The sequence below is a fragment of the Hyposmocoma kahamanoa genome, unplaced genomic scaffold (genome assembly GCF_003589595.1).
Source record: "Hyposmocoma kahamanoa isolate Upper Pololo Valley unplaced genomic scaffold, ASM358959v1 185, whole genome shotgun sequence".
NCBI classification, from domain to species: domain Eukaryota; kingdom Metazoa; phylum Arthropoda; class Insecta; order Lepidoptera; family Cosmopterigidae; genus Hyposmocoma; species Hyposmocoma kahamanoa.
Window position 1 is genome coordinate 3107349 of NW_020653715.1, and position 22689 is coordinate 3130037.

The 22689-nt window shown below is 35.9% G+C and overlaps 1 protein-coding gene across 1 annotated transcript in view; it reads left to right on the forward strand.

Annotated features, from left to right (window-relative positions):
- The first annotated feature begins 8277 nt into the window (after nt 1-8277).
- The window catches only part of LOC113226252 (proline dehydrogenase 1, mitochondrial), a 50734-nt gene continuing 36322 nt past the window's right edge, over nt 8278-22689 (forward strand). Inside the window, exon 1 of the mRNA XM_026458813.1 lies at nt 8278-8532. Within this exon, the coding sequence (XP_026314598.1) occupies nt 8329-8532 (204 nt within the window). The 5' untranslated portion in view covers nt 8278-8328. The remainder of the gene's footprint in view (nt 8533-22689) is intronic.

Here is a 22689-nt window from a genome sequence, read left to right on the forward strand (position 1 = left end):
TAATTGATTTTGTTATATTATTCATATATTAGATACACTTTATATTCCTCTTTGCTTGTTGATTTCGTTAGTTTAAGTACTTGAACGCATAAGGACTGGCCTAACATTGGGTCAAGCAGGGAGCTGTGGAAATCGAGAGGAGAGACCTTTGACCTAGCAGTGGAACGCAATAGGCTAATGTTAAATAATTATATTAGATTTTGTCATTGACCTTCTTAAAGCACTAAAAGACGAGCCCAAAAACATTAAGTCAAAAGTGAAACAATAGTATGAAATATACTTGGATATATTATACTTGATTAAGGATACTATACTACTATATAATACTATTATTATCTTAGTATAAATAAATAAAAAAGAAACAATCTAATTCTAACTTATTTTACACTAAAATTACTACAAAATATAACTAGACTACTTAATTTGATTTTTAGTTCGGGACTTAATCATGTATTATAAAACATATTTCAATCATCTCGACGTTTCGGACGCATTGCAACGTCCATGGTCTCAAAGAGACTGAAGAGGCGGGTGTCAACATATTCCAGCCGTGCGAGTTTGTTTAACTACCCACACTTGGTTTTCATTATTTATTTGTGCATTAAGGTTACCACTAGACCGACACACAACACTCGCGACATTAACTATTGTCGCCATATGAATCTGGAAACGATCTTGACTACATACATGATTTCGTCGGTCGGCACAACATGTATTTTTCTTCCACACTACCCTATCAGCCGTCATTTACATACTCACACCTTTCTTACCTATGTCATCTTTCACACAATCTATCCATCTTTTCTTTGGCCTTCCTTACCCCTTATATCCCACCACATTCATACTTAACTTAACTCTTCTCGTCACATGACATTCTTCCCTCCGCAAGACATGTCCATACCACGCTAACCTATTACTCCTCATCTTTTCTGTCCGTCCGTAAGAATGTTTAAACTGGTGGTTTGCACTATACAGATGGCACGTGCGTTACCGAAACGGCTCACTCTTTTGTCCTATTGTATTCTAAAGATGAAGCGGTAAGACGAATCGGTGCGAATAATATTTCTCCAACTTTACTATAATAGCCACTTAGATCTTACAACAAACCACCAGGGTAAGTAAGGTTTCAACATATGCACGTATACATTGAAATATAGATGATATTCTTTATATACTTCTTTACATAATATGCTGTGGGAATCATGATTCAATGTGAAACTCATGAAAATTGTGTAAAAATGGCGTTTGGTGCTAACTAAATGCTGACTCTGACTATTTGCTAACATGATGTTCAAACGGACGAATTAGTAAGTCTAGAATTCGAATTTGATATGTTTAATATACCATATAAAGATACCAAGATGTGCTTCATCTTGCAAGCTATAAAATTGGGCAATATTGTATTCAACACATTATGTATTTTTACATGTCTAATTCTAATTACTCATTGATAGAACGTAAGCTTTAGTAGCAGTAGAGTTCCTTCAAACCATATTTGTATTGCAAAAACGAGCGATTTCACTAACACCCTTACCTATCAAAACCGGAACGCAGTAATGCTCACATTACTGCTTGAAGGTGGAAATAATAAGATGGCAATAGTACGCTGGACGAACTCTTTCACATGGAGCTCTACTGCTACCAACAGCTTCGAGTTTTACTTTTAGTAATTTTAGAGGTTTCTGCGGGTTCTGTTATTCAACAAGTATTAGTGGGAGTAAACGTGAGAAAGTGTAATACAATCTTTCATATTCGATTCTGAATTTTGATGTTGCAGAACTGCAGCTTGATTTTGATTGCCTCTCCCGATCGGAAAAGACGCAGTTTTCGATCGGGAGAGGCAATCAAAATCAAGGTGCAGGTTCATCTTCTCGCCCAGAAACCCATCTGATTTCGAGACTACAGCACGCAGTTTATTTATCTCGAAAAATATAAACGTGTACAATATTGTAATTATAGACAAGTACTAAAATTCTAAGACGCCCTTAAATGCTTATGCTGCTAGTCGCATTACGGTTAATGACATGAAATGAAAATGAACCACAGTGAAAATGTCATAGAAGAGAAGTTTCGAAAAAACATGGCGGATATGGATCGCAATTTTTAAACCGACTTTAAAAGAGGAAGAGGTTCTAAATTCGACTGTTTTGTGTGTATGTTACTTCGACGATTCTATTTTCTTCGATGATTTCTTTTTTGTTGAAAAGGGAGTACCTACCTCAGTAGTGGTTCTATACAAGTTTGAAGAAGATATTCCATCATTAAGCGTGGCGAATTTGGTGATCTTAACCCCTTTCCGTTAATCGATTCCAATAAAACTTGACACATGGATGCAATTCCAGTAAAAGATCTTATGGTGATCTACAGCTGATCTTTCAAAATTCAAATTCAAAAATTCAAAATTCAAAAATGTTTATTCATTGTACAGTCGGCATTAATACAAACAAAGGTAGGGACCATCCTATTAAGTAAATAAATACCTGTGTCAGGAGGTCCCGCTCTTCCTTAACTCATGCATACTTATGCTATAGACTATGTACACAAACAAAAATCAAGAAAACTTAAGAATAGTTGGCATTTACCTACCTTAACCTAAATGTATGTGTGTGTGTTTTGGGAAAGTGTGGTGTGTGTGTGTGTGTGTGTGCGCGCGTGCGGCTGTAGTGTATGATAACTGTGTATGGAAATAATTATTAATTGTTCTAACGTGCTTTTATATATAAATCGTGTCGCCTATAAGCTAATAAATATGCTGCAGAAGAGCTTCTGTGTCATTATAATTATTGTTTCGAGCCATTTTACTAAATTTTCTTTACATTTCCGTGAAGTTAATTCGAAGATTTTAATTTAATTAATTGTAATTTAATTTTAATTTAATAAAGTTAATTAATTGGTTGTTTACTGTTTATTATTTACATAAATGATTTACCCAAAATCCTTGGCGAACATTGCATCCTTTTTGCAGACGATATCTCTATTGTTTTCCCTCTAATGGATGAAAATGCATTAAATTTCCGTCTTGATAATATTCTTAATAAAGTAAGTAGCTGGTTAAAGATTCATAATTTGGAATTAAATATTGATAAGACTAAAGTAATGCAATTTCATCCCCACCAAAAACGCAGCCTAAATTGTAATTTCTCATTTAACAGCACGGTCATGAAATGCATATACACATCCAAACTACTCGGGTTAGAAATCGATGCTAACATTAATTGGAAAACACATATACACAAAATATGCTCCAAGATGGCTAGCTTTACTTACGCCCTCTTGGAATTAAAGAAAATCACCAACCTCAAAACCGCAAAATGTGCATATTACGCCTATGCTGATGCGTGGCTCCGATATGGAGTGACATTGTGGGGAAACAGTTCGGACGTAAATGAGCTTTTTATATACCAAAAGAAATGTATCAGGATACTGGCAAACCTTAAATCGACAGAAAGTTGCAAGCCGCATTTCCAAAAGTTATGTATACTTACCCTGCCATCGATTTATATCTTGGAATGCAGTAAATTTTTAAGAAAGTATAGGCACCTTTTCCCGAGTGAGCAACAAGCAGTCAATCTACGACCAAGACACAGAATACCCCTTCCACCGTCAAAATTGAAAATACACAGTTCAGGCACTCATATAATGTGTATAAAAATATATAATAAGATCCCCAAAACAATCAGGGACGAGGTTAACGATAACTCCTTCAATAAAAAACTAACTCTTTATTTGTTAGAAAAATGTTTTTACACGTTGCAAGAGTTTTTCGAGAGCAAAAATATACTATAGGTAAACATTATTGTATGTGCCAAATGTTAATTGTATTTTGTTTAATTTTTTTTTTTTTATCAATTTTTAAAATTTACTATTATGATTTAAGTGATTATTATTTTCAATTTCAATTTTATTTAGAACAAATTTATATAATGTTACATGACTTAAAACTATGAAATTATTTTAAATGTATATATTTTAAATTATTCAAATTTTTATTTATTTTTTTTTAATTATTTTTATTATTATTATTTTTAATTGTATCAAAAATTTATATTTAAGGTAAATTGCGGCGCCCAGCAGGGTTACATGGCTGGACTGATCACTAATCTAATTACTTTTGTACATTACCCATGTGATGCAATGAATAAATGATTATGATTAAGATATTTAATTGTTTATTTAATTTGTTATATATAAATGCTGATTGCGAAGTGTACTGTCTTTGTGCAAAAGTAGTTCTAATTTCCTGTACATTAGCAACTGTGTCTTTTCGCCTTCTTGTCATTGCATCAGAGAAAAATGGTAGAGACTTGTGCAATCTTAAAATTGTTGACAAGATATACAGTTTTCTTACTGTCAAGACCTGACTGAGATTATATAGTTCCTCCGTAGGGAATCTAAAAGGTTTGAAATGTATTACTTTAAGTAAACAGCGCTGACTTCCTTCGATTTCCAAAAATTTTGATTTTGTTGCACCTCCCCAGATTGAAATACAATAACCCATTATCGACTGTGCCAGGGATATGTATATTTGTTTAATCAGTTTTTTACCAGCTACATGTCTCAATTTCCTAAAAATCCAGGTCAATTTTCTTACTTTTCCGCACATAAATTCAACCTGGGGGTGCCAACTCAAGCGCCAATCTAAGACAACTCCTAAGTACTTACAAGAGGAAACTCTTTCAATAACAGTACAAGCACAATTACTAGAAGCAGTACTGTCACAATGATGAATTCTCAATAAGAGATCATCTCTTGGTTGCGATGTATTATTTATAGAAAAACATATGTAGTTTGATTTAGCAGTGTTTAAAGTAAGAAGATTATGTTGGAGCCAATTAGTTACTCTTGTGAGTGCAGATTCAGCGTTTGCAAAGACCGAGTTCCACGTTGCGCCTGCAAAAACGATTGCGGTATCATCCGCATAGGAAATAATGCGGCCACTTTCTAAATTCATATTCAACAAATCATTGATGTAAATCAAAAATAACGTAGGACCCAGCACACTGCCCTGGGGAACACCGAACGATATCATTGAGTCCTTACTAGTGTAATTATCAATTTTCACTTGCTGAGTTCGATCACGTAGGTAATCACTAAGTAAGTTCAGTGGAGTACCTCTAATGCCAATACACTCTAGCTTGTGCACAAGAATGGGATGTGAAACAGTATCAAAGGCCTTTTTAAGATCAAGAAACACCGCTAAACATTTCCTACCTTTATCCAGCTCTTTAGTCACAGACGACGTCAAAACAGAAACCGCATCCTCAGTGGACATTCCACGTCTAAAACCGAACTGAGAATATGAGAGAATTTTAAAGTTCTCGAGGTAAGAAATTAGACGGTTGTTTATTAGCTTCTCAATTATTTTAGATATAACGGGTAGCACTGAGATGGGCCTGTAATTGTTAACGTCATCTTTGCTCCCACTCTTATGCACAGGTGTAATTAAAGATTTTTTTAGACAGACAGGAAAAGTTCCTTTTTGAAAACAAAGATTAGTTAGGTGACTTATTACAGGAACAACAAAAGATCTTGACATTTTTAAGAACCTAGTGGATATGTTGTCCCACCCAGGCGCACTCTCAGATCTAAGTCCAGATAGGATATCGTCAACTTCCCGAGGATCAGTCTCCAAAAGAACAAAAGATGACAGCTGTGTAGGCAAAGACGGAAGATTGTCAACTGGAACGGTAATATTTTTTGTGAGGATATCTTCAGCAAGGTTCCTTCCAACATTTGCAAAAAAGTCATTGACACAATCTACTGAATCGTATGGTGTTGTTTTAATATTTAATAAGTCAGTATTCAATGTTTTTTTAGGTCTTAAGTTAGTTATAGTTTTTATTGTTTTCCAAAGTTGCTTCGAGTTTTTTGAATTTTTATCTAATTGTTCTCTTTCGTGCTTGTGTTTTAATTTCTTTAATAAATTATTGCAAAAATTGCGGTATCTCTTGTAAGTAATTTTAAGTATTTCATTGTAAGGGTCGGAACGTAGCTGAAGTTGCATTTTGTTTCTGTTTCTAATACAGCGAAGCATACCTGGAGTGACCCATGGCTTAATAACACGTTTTCTTCTAGGTAGAGTTTTAATCAGTTTATTTTCTTCTAGCGTTACAGTAAGTTTGTTTATCAATTGTTCAGCGACAAAGTTAGGATCATCACTAAAAAGCAGCGTTGCCAGATTATTCTCAATAAGTGTAGTGATCGCTTTGTCATAATCGATACGTATTACTGTCTTGAGACAATTTCTGCTTCGAATAAGTTTGGACAGTTTCATGAAAATGGTGTTATGATCTGTTGTAGTTGTATTTAACACTGCTATATGAGAAGACAATTTATTTTGGTCAAGTTTTAGCATAAAATGATCTGAATCGTGATGAATCATGATCTGATGATGGAAATGGCAGATGAGAGAAGCTCCTCAACAGTGTACAGCAGCTACCTTGTGTTTGGGCGCATATGAGTTGTTATGACGAGGACTTCCATTTTACGCACTTGAGCCATCCTTGAGGACACCGTAACGAAACACAGCTGAAGTGGAGCTAGTTTCGCGTTTTTTATTTTTAGACTATCACGGCAAACATGGAGATGAGGAGTTTGCGCGCGAATTCGTATGATTTTTTTAAAATTTATTAAGGCTTTGGCAAAGCCATCAGCCTAAACATGAAGTTTAATTATGTTTCTGTAAATATGGCCGCCACAAAGAGGATAGGCAATTTGAGGCGGCGTGCTTGGATTGACTCGGGTTTCCTTAAAACGGGCCGATACGGGTATTTTAGTTCGAGATTCGTATAATTTCGCGTTTTAATCTTCGATTAAGGCACAATAGCACGATCCTATTCCACTTTAAACTAGATTTCACAAAATAATTGAAAGTCAAAATAAAAACGACACTTTTCCCTCCAAAAGTTCCAGAGCGAATCTCCGAATTCGTATGAAAACTTTAAAAAAAAGTAGTTTTTTGGCTTTTCACGGTTAGCGTTTCAGCCATTTTAATGATTATAGCTCGTGGTCCCCAGAGGTCAATATAGTCTTTTATTTTGTTTTGGTTGCACAGTAAGAGAGATGTCGTTAGTAACTGCGTAATTATAATTTATCCGAAAATTTTGAAATGGTAGAAACTGGTATACCTATCTGGTACATAATGGTATTTTTTTAGTTTTGGTTGTATTTTCATTTTGAGTTTATCAATTTAGACATGTGGTAATCTAACATTAGTTTTTATGTACTATTACTAACAAATACTTATTATGGATTGATAATGTCTGAAATAAATGAATTATTATTATTATAAGAATTAAAAAACTTTCCTTAACATTTTTCCTATGACTGACGCTAGATGTCGTTAATATTAATTTAAAAAATCTTCACCTCATGTCGCGCAGTGCTACATTATTATTCACATTAACACAATCCTATTTATATCGTAAGACTAAAACATTGTCATTTCCATATAGTGACATGGGTTGTTGTGTCGCGTCGTGTAATGTAAATTCATAGTATGTAAGCCTCTGAAGCTGCCTGACAAAATGAAATTGGAATGTTTGCTCAGTATATGACAACAATCAACAACCTGATTCATTGTGATGAGGTAGCCATAGTCAACAACGTCAATGAATATTTCTAAGAGGCCAGAGCGTTATTGGTCTAAGATTTTACAAATAAAAACTTTGCAGAAATGTACTCAAAATGTTTTCATTATAGAGATTTAAAATTTGTTTCAAAAAAGCTTGGTAAAATAGTAAATAAAAAAGTAAAATAAAAATAAAATATTAGTTATTGCATAGGCTTACGTACTGTTTTGCTGTTGGGTTAATTGTATGAAATTATTTATTATTAACCAATAATGCACATTCAAACGCACATCAAGTTTCATTTTGAGTAGGACCTCTTCAGACGTGAAATATAAGTTGCACATGGAACCAAATTTAATACTGTCGGTTAGTAAGGTTTAATGCCTTATTGAAACTACAAAGCTATGATATAACAAATATTCCAAGATCGAAACTTAGAATATGATCTTTGCGCATTTTTAGTTCGCCAGTGGTTGCAATGCCCGTGGAGAGTTGCGTTTCTGAAAGATTTGGCTTACACGAAGATTACGAAGATGTGTTGTGTAATGAAACGCAGCAGTAGCGTCAAAAATGGGCCAATGGCGGCTTGCGTTGTCGACACACCTCCGGATTTAAAATTGGATCGTCTGCGCGCGCAGCTGAACCGGTATCGAGCGTCACGCACGTCAGTGTCAGTTGTCAGTCGACACCGGGAAGTCGTAGCCGCGTGTGTTGTCGGCCGTAATTCCGATTCGCTTGTGATCAGTGCGCGTATATCATGGCCTTACTCAGAAGATTGGTAATAATCACGCCGCGCTACGTGCGTCCTTATGCCTCCGCACCACCTGCGCGCGACGAGCTGGACGTCTCCTTCAATAACCCAATAGATGCCTTTAAGAGCAAAAAGACCAGTGAATTGATCCGGGCCTACCTGGTCTACCAGATATGCTCAGTGAATTTTCTCGTCGAGAACAACGACATGGTGAGTGGGACAATGCATGCGATCTTACGTAATACTGAGACTCCCATTAAGACAATGCGCCGGTGCTGAAATTGTTCTAAAATTATGAGTTTGTCCTTGTTACTAGCCGGTAAACTTAATGACGGTAGTTTAAGGATGGTTATATTGTTGCTCACATGCATGTGATTTACAAAAAATGCGCGTTTTATTAGGTTAATCGTCAATCGATAAGAGTTATTCTACAAGACAAACATGGTAGCCGGAGAGATCGAAAGCTAGGGAATGAATTGCGAACAGAAATTGTTCATTGGTCGGTGGTTGAGCGCATGCGTGTTTACCAGACGGTGGTCCAGACACCTCGCGAACCGGCTTCCTTGAACTGGTTTTCACGTCTTCATTTAAAAACGTGTAGCGAAAATCGTGAAGGGAACGAACTCAATAATAGCTCTTATTTTCTTATGAATCGCTCTCGAGTTAATTCAAGTTCAATGGTCCATGATGGATTGCGTAATTTGTTATGCATACCTACTCTCTATTGTAATTGTGTAAACGTTTCTTTCGTGGCCTTAAGTCTCTTAATTTAATTTTAAGACGGTTTTACACGCTGTTTTGCAACTGCGATCAATATAATAATAATAACGCACACACTCAACATAGCCCCGCACCAGGGAAACCCTGAGTCGCGGGTGCCATGGACATACAGACAATCACAAATTACACCCAAACTCACGAGAGAAATGAATGTAGCCCATACAAATGTTTCTCCCGGCCCGGAAATCGAACCTGGGACCTCTGCGTGGCAGTCCGGCATGGTAACCGTTCGGCCACAGAGGCAGTTAAAAATAACGGCTAACTAACGTAAAACTTCCATTAAATACTGCCGAAAATGCGCCGTTGAAGGGCATTAAAAACGATTTTTCAACTTATGACTGAAGGTGACGGACGCAGTGGCAGTGCTCCTCAGATCTTTATGACTTTACAGTTCTGAGTGGCACTGCAACTGTTACGGCGTTTCGCTTACCATCAGACACACGACGAAGCACCATAAACAAAAATCCCAGTGGGAGGAAGAAGAATCTTTGATATCGTTGCCATGGAAGTAATACGTTTTTTTTAACTCGTGACGCATCCTAGAGACACACGGTGTCCTTAACGATATTGGTAACTTATTTTTAAAATATTTTTTTTTAATGGTGCATTAAATCACAGCTGCGTGTTGGTATAGATACCGTATGGCTCTAGGACGCTACAGTACCAAAATCGTTAGGGACACTGAATGTCTCTTTGATGGTTGAGGGGTTAAACCATAATTTCCAAGAGTCCTAGGGGGTCCTAGGTAGGGACTTCGGAAGCAATTGGGGGACGTTGTTCAGGGGATACTACCGTATTTGAAAAAATACCTGAATTATCTATATAAACTGCACCACATACATATATTTTTTCCTTGTGATTTTTGTCTTAAGTTAATATAAAAAAGAAGTGTTTTCAATTGTTTTTTGCGGTGGTGGGCGATGAATTTTTTCTTTATTTGCTTGACTGGGCTAAAACTAAAATCCAAACGCTTCGGCAAAAAAGCTATTAAAACCAAAAACAAAGGTCTACAACAAGCACTGGACAAATTCGTAAGATCAGTTGGGCTTGAAAGAGCGATAGCCCCGGTTTGGCGAAAAAGTTGCTAGCGAAACCAGCCCAATTGAAGAAATTTTTTTCGTGTTTGTTCGTTCTTTATGTCAATAATAACAATGAAACCCATTCTTTTTCATGCGGCTAACGAGTGGCACAAGCAAATGAAAAAACACTTTGAAAAAACTATAGTTTTCACGATCCATTAACACAGAATCTTGAAACATATCTCTTTTTATGACAATTGTCCTCAATATAACTTTCCATAAAAACTTAATGGAAAACAATCCTCGCGACTATTGTAAGCGAACAACTTAGTTGCTTTTTCTTTACTTCGGAAATAATGTTTAACTAGTTTTCATTATGTCCGTCACGAAACCCACAGTTCTTGACTAAATCGTTGAAGCCGTGGTAAGTCACTAACATTTATAAGGACACTGTAAAGAATTACACTTTAGAAACAAGAGCAAAACGGTTACAAGTATTTACTGCTTCTAATGTAAGGTGTGTTTTGTAATTTATCAAATATGATAGGACAGAAAAAAGACTGTTTCAGGATTTTTTTATGGTACTACCAAGTGACGGGGCGTACTAGTTGTACGCAAGGCGGTAAATGACAGAGCTTTAAATCACAATCACAAAGACCTGACGTTGACAAGTCTCAGGGTCCCTTAGCGCGTTTGAGCACTGCATCCAATTCGCATTCATTCCAAATCCGAGACTATACAAATCTATATAATCCCAGTACAGAGTACTAAAAAAACCGACCTCAAAAATACGTCCTTAAATTCGCCACTATACAGGACTTGACACTGGAGATAATAAAAATCGGTTCTCACTACTGAAAGAATATGGAGAGAAAAACGCCTTGAATTGGAGAAATAGCAAAATCAACCATTAAAATAATTGCTACTTAAGAAAATTTAGGCGCTATTTATAAAAATGAATCTTCATGCGTGAACAGCAGCAGCAGTGGATGATTTGCTTCAAAATGAAATGGGACCACTATGGAAGTAGCCCCTTTCCAATAAAAAAGAATCATGAAAATTGGTTCACAAATACCGGAGTTATCGCGTAACATACATACAAAAAAAAACATACAGTCGAATGAGAACCTCCTCCTTTTTTTAAGTCGGTTTAAAACTCGAACCCACTTCGGCTATCGCTTGTGCACTAAATCCGGTTCGAATCCGAGAGAATACGAATATCACTTGTACTTATAGGAAATGAAACTATTTTTCCGGATTTAAATCGCGTATATTTGTTTTTTCAAACAAACCCACGTTTCGGACCCTTTACGTTTCGGGCACTTTACCCGGGTAAAGTGCCCGAAACGTCGGTTTGTGTGTTGTTTCATTTCCTATGTGTAACAATCGCGAAAACCTAAGAACTCGATATCACTTGTACTACTAGAGATAAAATGATGCCTATGACATTTCGGACTGTCATTTCTTGGATTCCGAACTGTGTATCTACTCTCGCTCGACATTCCGTCGGAAACAATTACTTCCAAATAAGTAATATTCGACCAAATCAAAACACAATGTCAAGTATGAAGCTTCATTCGCATCATGCGTGTTTTAATTTAGTCGAGTATTATTTATTTGACAGTAATACTTTCGGACGGATGTCGAACGGAGAATGGGAGTCGACCCTCTGACACGAATCGGACGTAGTATGCAAACGCTCTTACCCTCCAAAACCGGAACACAGCAATGCTCACATTGCCAGCGGCAGAATTTCCCTCATACGAGTATTTTCTTAACTCGATACTTGGTTTATCTCACAATAAATCATAAACAAAAATGTGTGGTTGTTAGTTTCATTAGATCTCTTTCAATGTAAAGGGCGCGTTCGTTTTATTAGTTTAGACTAGGAAAAAAACAACTATGAACAAGGTAAGTCCCATATGCCTGTAATATCAACAGCACCCTTAAACTACGAAACCGGAACGCAGTAATGCTCACATTACTGCTTGGCGGCAGAAATAGGTAAGGTTAGGTAAGGCAGCACTTCCCTGGACCAACTCTTTCACAGGCAGCTCTACTGCTACTCAACTGGGTAAGGCAGAGGCTATCCACTACGCCCTTATACACCTATTTCGCTTCGTCTACCTTTTACAGTCTTTTTTGAGGGTATTCTCAGTCTATTTGACATGTGTAAATCTAATTTCACTTTACTTCACGCATTAATTGCATGCTATCGGCTTCGACTGCGTACAGGTAAAGCGTGCAGTCGTTATCAGACACCTCTACTGCATGAAGTTGATTACAACTTCACGCATTAAGTGCAAACATGCAGTCAATCTCTTAACAGCCTTACTTCTCCATTCGTGCACCCTATTCGCTTTATAAATTTCTGGCCTTTACGCTACTAACATCCACTCTTCCCTTTTAAGTTCTATGCACTAATTACATCATCTTTCCTACCATTCTCTTATTATTGTCTTCCTCTTTCTGCCTGTGCGAACAGCGGCGCCGGCGCAGGCCCATGTAGCGCCCGTGTGCAATCAATAATCTGGCGCCATCTAGTAGTGTACACTGTAATCCCTGTAATATTTACACAAATTCCAACTAATACATATACAGTGCATAATACCTCCCTTTGAAATCCCACAATATAGTTTTTGTATATTTTTCATGTGTAACTAACTTCCAATCACTTTACTACGACAGTGTATTTAGAAGAAAAGTATTGTAATTATATAAGTCAAAATTTACTATTCTTCATTCTAATCATTTCGGAATTTCAAAGAGAGGTATTATTCACTAGACGTATTACCCTTGAAGTTAAGTATACTTTACATTATAATATCCAAATATGGCATCCGCCAAATCGTGAGAGCTGAACAGAGATAATCATTCTAAACGTATTCTAACTACCGTCGTTAACTTTTAACGTTCGTTGCACCTTGCTAAATGATTACTAATTTGCACCAGACGTGTGTTGTGTTGCCGAGGCAATATTATCGCAAATGAACGTAACTGCAACGTTAATGGAAAAGTTATTTTCATCACACTTGCTCGTAAATAGTATGATTGCATCGTGGCTAACTTGACTGTAATGCCCCAAATAAAACCCTCAGGCATTCTTTCTTTCCATTACAGCCATGGTCGGTAAGGAGTTTTTCTTTAATTTGTAGCGTGATATGCTTGCATAAATAGGTCAGGTTCAAAATTAAACCATTCGCCTTATACAGAAATTTAATTGCAATTCAGCCACTTACTATTTAAATACCTATTATTAAGAATTTCTTCTAGAATACAGCCATCATGGCAGTATGCGTCTTTGCTTTTTAAAACATTTTAGTTCGAGTTGTATTATCTATGGAAGAATAACTAACTGGCTATCCATTGATAAAAAAAACCCCGTCATTTGCAAAAATCCGTAGTTGTTGTGTTGTGAACTATATTTTATTCATACAAAGACATGGTTTAAAATGCGATTAGAAACATATTTGTGTATTTTGTCCTTTATACAATAAATAAATAAAAAAAAAAAAATTATTTCCTCGCAAATGTGATAAAAAACATTGTATGTATCACGGACCGTAAAAAAATACAAAACTCGTGTTATTAAAGCCCTTAGCCTTTGGCTTCGGGCGTCTATTAGGCCCTCGTTAGTAATTACTTATTTACTGTATTTAACACACAATGTACTATTACATACTTTGGTTCTGACTTTCACGGTACTTTAGTCACAATGCGTACTGATTGCATTAAACGTTATTTATTTATTTATTTAGCTGCAATTCAAAAAAACAATAGAATCCATACAGATAAATTACAATACTGCCTAACCATACGTGTGTACACTTGTTGGCTCAGTCAATATCGTTTGAAACCACCCACATAAGGCGAGCCACTGGAGAGGAAGCGAGAAAAACTGTTTCGCTAGATTAAATGGTTTTGGGTATTTACTATTACACGTCGAGTATATAAACAGAAATAGAGACGAATATACGGAATTTTGAATATACGGAGACGTACACACAGGTCAGTTGTTGGCGCTGTCTATATTTCAGTGCAAATGAGAGTTGATATTTATAAGTGATGTATCACTGATGAGTTACCAGGATTGTATGGCCCTTATTTCGTCTCTATTTCAATTTATATACTCGATGTATATTAAATAACGACCTTAAACAAAGTATACGAACACGTAAGGATGTTGTCTAAAGAACGTGCTAAAATGTTACACGCCACGATGTGCGTTACCCGATCATATAAAATCTTGAAAGCATGAACTAAATATCGTCTCCTAACTTTCCAAATTTGTATCATAAAGCAAATACTAACTGAAATGCAAAAAAAATAATTGTATATGACAATTTTGCAGGCTGATTTCACACCTATTCTTAAAGTAAATGCGTCCAAATTGAAAAGCGCTTGATAAGAAATTTAAAATAAATAGAATGTTTTGCAATGTCCTGAATAATACACTTAAGTTACGTGTTTGACAAAGTAAGATAAAATTTGTCTAGAAGTACTATAGAGAACCTATTAAATTTTGCTTTTCAACTGAAGCCCTATTATAGTAATTAAATTCACTTTTTCCCAAAATTTGCAAATTGGCCACCGGCGGGCGCTATTCGACGTCGTTTTTGTGTCAAATTCTCCGCCTGTTCTTATGCGCGGATTGCGGGACGGAAGAGGCGACCCCCACACCTCACCTCCTAAAATCTAGGCTCGCGTTGAAATACTTCGCCTTAAATGTACCAAATTCACCTGGTGCAAACAACCGCACCCTGATAGGTTCCGGCCGAACCATGCCGAACACACTCCGTGAGGAAATGATGTGTATGTATACAACGTATATGACGTATATTATACATCCTCAGGAATTCCACACACTTCGCAATTTGACGACCTCGGTGGCCCAACGGTTAGCACTATGAGCACTGGATGAAAAGGTCCTGGATTTGATTCCCGGTAGTACCTATTTGGGAAATAAACTTTTCTAAATTGGTTCTGGTCTGGGTGTTAGTCAGAGTTAAAGTCAAATAATAATTTATGCCATAGGTAAAATTTTTACACTTGAAAACGTCATTTTTTAAGCTACTGCTCGTTCCGTTCACTATTACGCTGACCTCCCTGAAAAAAACGAGCAAGAAACTCTAGGGAGTGCTCTTTTCAAATAAACTTAAATGCTACAGAATACACTTTGAATCATAATTGTGCGGAATCTAGACTCTTGTTCTTTCCATACTTCTTTATCTAAAAATACGCTTTAATTTTGTAGTCTGACTTTTCAATTAGAATACTTTTAATGTAATTTCAATAAGAAAGATATCCATAATATTAACCTTAAAACTAAGTCCAAGCCACGATTACGTTTATCCTAGGTAAACGACTCTTTTGTGGCGAACTGTATACGTTTTTACAATAAGATTCCGGAGCATATATTAAGATTATCATTTCCTAAGTTTAAAAACTACATTCAAAATATTTTGATTGAAAAGTCATATTACAAAATTGAAGACTACGTGTTAGATAAAGATGTATGGAAAGACGACATGGCTCTAGTTTCCAGACAAATTTGATTGAAAGTGTATTCTATGGAATACATGAAATGCATTTAAGATTTTAAAAAAAAAAGCAATGCCTAAAGTTTCTTGCTCGTTCTTCTCAGGGAAATCAGCGTAGTGAACGAGTAGTAGCTTAAATCTGAGGTTTTCAAGTGTAAATTTAGTACCTATGGAATAAATGATTCGTTGACTTTGACAAATACTTAAACACATTTATCTCCGAATTTAGAATTCGCTTTGTGCTTTTCGTTCTTCCGAAGGCAGTATTGCTTCCTAGCATCATTTACAATTGCACCATTTGCACCCGAATTTTCGGTCACTGGGGAAAATATAGGTGTAAGTATTCCATTTTACTAGAGGGCGCCAGGGTGTCGATTACACACGGGTGCTACATGGGCTAACGCATGTCTAACTTCTATAAAACCTGTATTATATAAATGTTCAGGAATACAGTTCTTATTCATTTCGTGATCTTAGGAAAAACACGTAATAATACATTACGTTTTGTATTCCGCAGTAAATCAACGCACATTTTTTTCTTCCAAACCAAAGCAGTAACCGATTTTAATATAAAATAATTCCACACCTACTCTTAGTTCCCTGTAATATTGTTATATAACACAGTAGTAATGTATTTGGAGGCGAGGCCTTGAGTGCGAGCATCCGAACCACATTCGTGCAACTGATTTATATTGTCTAGACCTTGACTTTGACCTTTTTTGTATATTGGCTATTGCTATGCGGATTTAGGTGACATAGTACTCGACTACGCCAAAACCAAAAGCAGGGGGTTTTATGCGTACGTATATAAGTAAGTAGGTATATCACATACTATTATCCTGAATTATAAAAGTGTATAGATTAGTGTTAGCTCTGGGTGTGACATAAGATAATTGACGTCAGCAAAAGCTTTGAATCGTAGCGACAGTTTTCAGCTCGTTTCCATTCAAAAGATTCAACGGGATCACATTGCGGTATCACGGCACACAATCGCATTAAGCCTGTCAGAAAAAGTTTTATATCTATGGAGTAAGAGCGAAAATGACAGTTAGTCTTCACTTCCGCTCGGATCGCCGCTGAGTGTGTAACGATCACGAAAGAAGAAACAATGGAAGAACTATCAGAACCGCTGTCGCCGAAACTCGCACTTATATAATCTTAAATACTATGAAATCTTCACTGTAACAAATTCCGGACTGTAAATATATTTTCAACTTTACCTAGTTGGCATAATGTTGGAAGTTCCATTACCTATTATTGCAAGTTAGGACGTTCTGATTTTATAATTGAAACTTTATTTAACGTGCTGGCCATCTAGCGGCAATAGCTGAAAGACGAACGATTAAGGTCTATTAACGTTCTCCAAAAAAGGCCGACCATATTGCAGCGGTATAAGGTTGACTTTCGTTTCTTATAACAAAAAATCTATTACGATAAACGGAAAATGGAAAATGTATTAAAATAAAGTAAAATGAGACTTATGGGTGATATGAAACAACACCGTGGATAACAATTACTACGACTATAATTTTTGCGCTCCTAAAAAGCATAAGAAGGCATTTTTCCACAATTTTCGAGATTTTGCGCGAGGTAATTAAGCACAAAGCGAAAATGGCGCACTGATCTTAAGTATGTGGAACTTCGCGTACTGTTGGCACACGTACCACGCAAACAACTAACATCTACTGTATTTATTGTTCTATGGGCTGACAGCTCTCTTGCCTGAGTGTCCCCACCTTCCTCACCTCACATAGCGTAGAAAGCGAAAATATAATGGAAAATGAGCTCAAGTTTTCCGCATACTGTTGCTACACGTGCCCGCCCCCTAAGTAGGTACTTCTGGTGTATTGTTCTGTGGTAACGATCGTGAAGAAGATTTAAATTTACCCGCGCTTCTAAGCACTGAAGAAAAAAAGGCTTTAAATGCCTTTCTATATTTGTATTTGTCAAAGACCAACAAGTTTCTGAAGGTAGAGGAAAATTTACAGTCCTCATGGGCCCCGCAGTATAGGCATTATAGTTTAGTTTGATGGTCATTCAAATAATATGGTACACGTGTAGAGGACGTTTTACATTTTTTTTATTAATTAAGTGGACTTGCTCTTGACCACTACTTAGCTCTGGAGCAAAGATAGGGTCTACGATGGAACGAGCTCGCCCAGAAGATGCCTATTCAGTCGCAACTTAAAGATAATCGGTTTGTATGTGCTTGGCAACACAGTCGCAGGGAGGGAATTCTATTCCTAGGCAGTGCGCATAATAAAAGATGATGAAAAGCGCTTAGTACGCCGTAGTACGTAGTACCCTGAAGGGAATATCGACCAAGTAAGGATGATATCCCGCCGTACGTCTGGATGTCCCATTCCAGCTTATCATCGCCAATAAGTCTCCTGGCTCGAACAAAGAGCCTCAAATTGATACTTCGCTGAGCCATCTCACGGGTGACTGCAATACTCATGCAAGATCGAACTTGTGTTTTGTGCAAAGTTAAGAGCTGTCCAGGCGTGAAATATCGTTTGCATACATAACGTTGACATCCTTTTCCCACTGGAGTAAGCAGAAACCACACAGCCTTCAGCGTGCTACGATCCTGTCACGTCCTTCGTTTTAATGCTTTTACACACGTTAAGGGTACTCTTGACCTGGCCTTACTTTTTAGGTCGTGGTGGTAATGCGCCTTGGTCGGCCCTCCCAACTGGCTCGCTCACACTCGCCTTATGACTTTTTAATTTAAGGAATTCATTATTTGGAAATGAAACAATTTTTTCGGTTCTAATGTGTGTGTCCATGGCATCCGCGATACAGGGTTTCCCTAGTGCGGGGAATTAAAAAAAATATTCCACCTTTAAGGGTGGCAAACTAGGTGACGAATCCGGTTTCGAGCACTTTTCGGTAACCGATTGCAATAACACTTGGCAAATAGATGTAATTCTACGAACTTTCGAGGTCGGGTTTTTTACAAATATTTTATATTTTTTACTGTTTCGGGATTTCAGAGGGATATCCATTATATGTTTAGGCAAATAATAATAAGAATAATAATTTAATTATTTTCACTCAACATAAATTATGCAAATCCTTACTAACAAGTGGTTTTGATATTAAACTTTATTTGTGAGAAACTGGTGCTTGAAATAGGTACACAGGTCGCCAACCAGATAAGGGTGAGCTCAATTTTATATAAATTGGGTATGTACATTATGGGATCAATGGTAAAAATGGATTAAAATACTTATTATCAAAATGCGATCAACTACTCAGATAGATAAACTGTTGGAACTTCCAACTTGGAAGTTCAATTATTTTTCTTTTTTGGATCTAAATCATTTCGGGCACAATAGTTAGTCAGACCTACGGAGGTCTGACTATTGTGCCCGAAATGTCGTTTTATTTGCACACAACAATCGCGAAAAACTACGAACTCATTACATACTCATTCTATTTCGATCTGTGGCAATTACATAACATTATGTTTTGAATGTTAAATATAGGTACACTCTGTAAGCGGTCAATCGTTTCAGAAATTTGACCTATATGGCCGGCAGCCAATCATAGACATATTTTCAATTCGTTTTTGAATCGGTCAAAAATATTAATAATATTCGCTTCTAATTAATATCGCTGTTTTTCAATAATAATCACCTAAACAAAATAATGTATTTTTGTCGTATTGCAAGCTGTATTCTGAATGTGCTAAATTTTATTGTGAATAAGATACTGTGCTTTCCATTGGTTAAACCTAAAGTTTCATGCATAGAACTTTTTGGTTACAATTTGTTCCACGTGGAATTGAGTACACTGGGAATGAACCAAAATAATCACGTTACAACATTGGGCAGATACAAGACTGGTCAGTATTACGCGCGAGATACGATTCAATTTGTTTTTAAATCATCTTCTAGACCAATTAGGTGTTTTTGATATAGGTCGCTATTCTAGAAACCCATCGATATGTTAATTATTTATTTATGTATTAACTTGTACATGTCTTAATGCGGGGCTTGGTTTTTTCCATGTTCATTGAATATTTGGGACTTCAAAGAGTTGTATTTTGTCGTCTCCAATTTTCAAGTTTCCTTACCAAGTTTCTTCTGATAGTTTATATTCTAATATTCAAGTTTCTTAGATAAATGTGGACATAAAATTAGTAGATACTAGACGGGTAATTTTCAGGTTAGATTTCTCTTTCTAATTTCGGTGGCAATTTCTATTATTTAAATATTCTAGAATATTATCATGAAGTATTATTTTAATATTCGAGTGTATTAAGCTGAAATATTATTTAATATTTGGCGATAATTTATTCGAATAACTAAATAATAAAAATTTATATTATGAAAATTGATTCAAGTTCGTACGATGTAACGATTGTTTGTATCGATTTATTACATTGTGATTTTCAAGCGTATCGATTCAATGGAAAGGCAAATCGAATCGTCTAAATCAGACAGCATTTAGACTTTTGCATGAATTTTACAAAAAACTCGATTTACAACAAATATTTACATGTAAATTGTACCCGGCTTTCATGGGTTTTAACCCGATTTAAAACCGGCCAACAAAGCGCCGGGAATTTGCATTTTATTTATTATAATAATGTGTTAGACAACCACACCAAATGCCTGGTCTCAAACTAGGGAATTCTTCTTCATTCCACTTCATCGTCAACCCACATTACGCCCCGTTTAGCACAAATTGACGTAACGTATGTGCAATTATATCGTGTATAGTTATTCACATAATTCGCTTCATAGTTTCGTGGTCGACATTGTAATGTAAATACCTCACTTTGACATAAACTTCAAAGAACTCTTGTTTCACCGCGTATAATAAATGTCTTCGTTGAAAATTGTTTTTTACGTTCGAAAATGAGTTTGTACATCTTCAATGCATAATTCGACGGTAGAAATTTGGAATGTCGTAAGGAACATTTTCCTGTCCGATAATTTCTTTCTTACGACATTTTAAAACTCGATACATCCATTACCTTTATATCGACGAGGAAAATTTGAAATGTCATAAGTGACATTACATAAATACTGAAGAATTTCATCGACCTGCTAGCACGACCTGTAGCTCAGTTGGAAGAGCAAGGGGACGGCAAAAACAGATTACTTAGAAAAAGATAAAATTCTTTTTATGAACACAAATTTATTTAATCCAACAAAACGATCCTCTTCCTATAGTGGCTAGAGAATAATTAATTACTTGATAATAGTAAAAAACGTCTCAAAAGTGTATTTTAGTTATAAGACAGAAATATTTAATCCAAGAGCAAATTAATTTATTCAAGTCATAAAGCTACTCAAGATTCAACAAAATATTTATTAGTTATTAGAAATTTCTGATTTTGACTTGAAAAAAAAAAGAATCAAAACTTGAGAGGTACTTAATTATTTGACTGAAGATTTATGTTTTCTATATTTAAGGCTGGAACAAATGCCAGTTTGACGAATTAGGCTCTTTTTAAATTAAATTCCTGTTAATAATAATAGTCCAATAATCACAAAAAAATATATGATTGCTAGTAGCCCTTAAATAATTGAATGTATTGAGCATCAGTACAGAGTACAAAAAAACCCAACCTCAAAAGAACGTGGAATTACGTTTATTTGTCAAGTTTTATTGAAATATCCCCTAGTTCGCCACTATACAGGATTTGACACCGGAGATAGTACAAATCGGTTCTCACTACTCAAAGTATATCGAGAGAAAAATGCCTTGACTTGGAGAAATAGCAAAATCAACCATTAAAATAATTGTTCCTAAATTAAAATTAGGCGCTATTCATAAAAATGATTCTTCATGCGTGAACAGTCACCCTTAGAAGTGGATGATTTTCTTCAAAATGAAATGGCATCACTATGGAAGTGCCCCCTTTCCAACAAAAAAAGAATCATGAAAATCGGTTCACAAATACCGGAGTTATCGCGTAACACACATACAAAAAAAAAGAACGTACAGTCGAATTGAGAATTCCTCCTTTTTAAAGTCGGTTAAAAACTATAATTTATTAAGCTCTTTTTACGAAATAAAATTTACAGTTACGTCCTTCAAATTGAATAAAAAGCAATTTCTCTTTACATGCAAACATCCGTTGTTTATAAAATTTACACGAAAAAATTGATAATTTAATTTCAAACAGAATGTATTGTTCACTTTTTTTTAACTTATATAATTCACAAGTTAGGTGTTATAATTTGAAAAAAATAATTCCTTCCCACTCGCGAGGTCTGCGCAGTACTATGCTCAGTTGCCTTCCAGGCTTTGCGAGACGGGTAGACTGCGCGTGTTTTTGAGCGGGTTTATGCCACACACAGTTGCTGTTTTTAATTAATTTTACTTGTGTTTGTGTTAAATTTAATTTGTGTATATATATATATATATATATATATTTGACTTTGTTTTCATATTTTAGATTTTATAAATTAGTTATTGCGTTATATTTACGTTGCATCTTTTTTAATAACTAACAATGACTAGACAATATAGATATGCCGAAATAAAAAATAAATCTAATTTCAAGTATGGAATTTGTACAATATATGTATATGCAAATAATATGGCACTGGATGAGAAGGTTTAGGTGTTCTGGAAGAGAAAGCCTAGGGGTTCTAAGTAGTGCCGCGGAGTGAATTCCGTTGCCCTTGGTCTCGGGTTTGATTCCCAGTACAACAAACTTTTTAAATGAACTTTCTGAACTTGGGGATGGTCTGGGTTTCTGGTAATAATAATAATAATAATAATAATAATAATTTATTTAAAGATATATATTAATAAGATATAATGATTGTGTATGTGTACCGATATGTATATATTTATGTGTAGATATGTATATTGTTATTTATTACGGTTCGTCCAGGGAAGTACTGCCACCTTACCTATTCCTGCCGCCAAGAAGTAATGTCAGCATTACTATGTTCCGGTTTTGAAGGGTAAGGGTGCTGGTGAAATTACAGGCGCCTGAGACTTGTCACCTTATGTCTCAGGGTGACGGGCGCAGTGGCAGTGCCCCTCAGATCTTTGCG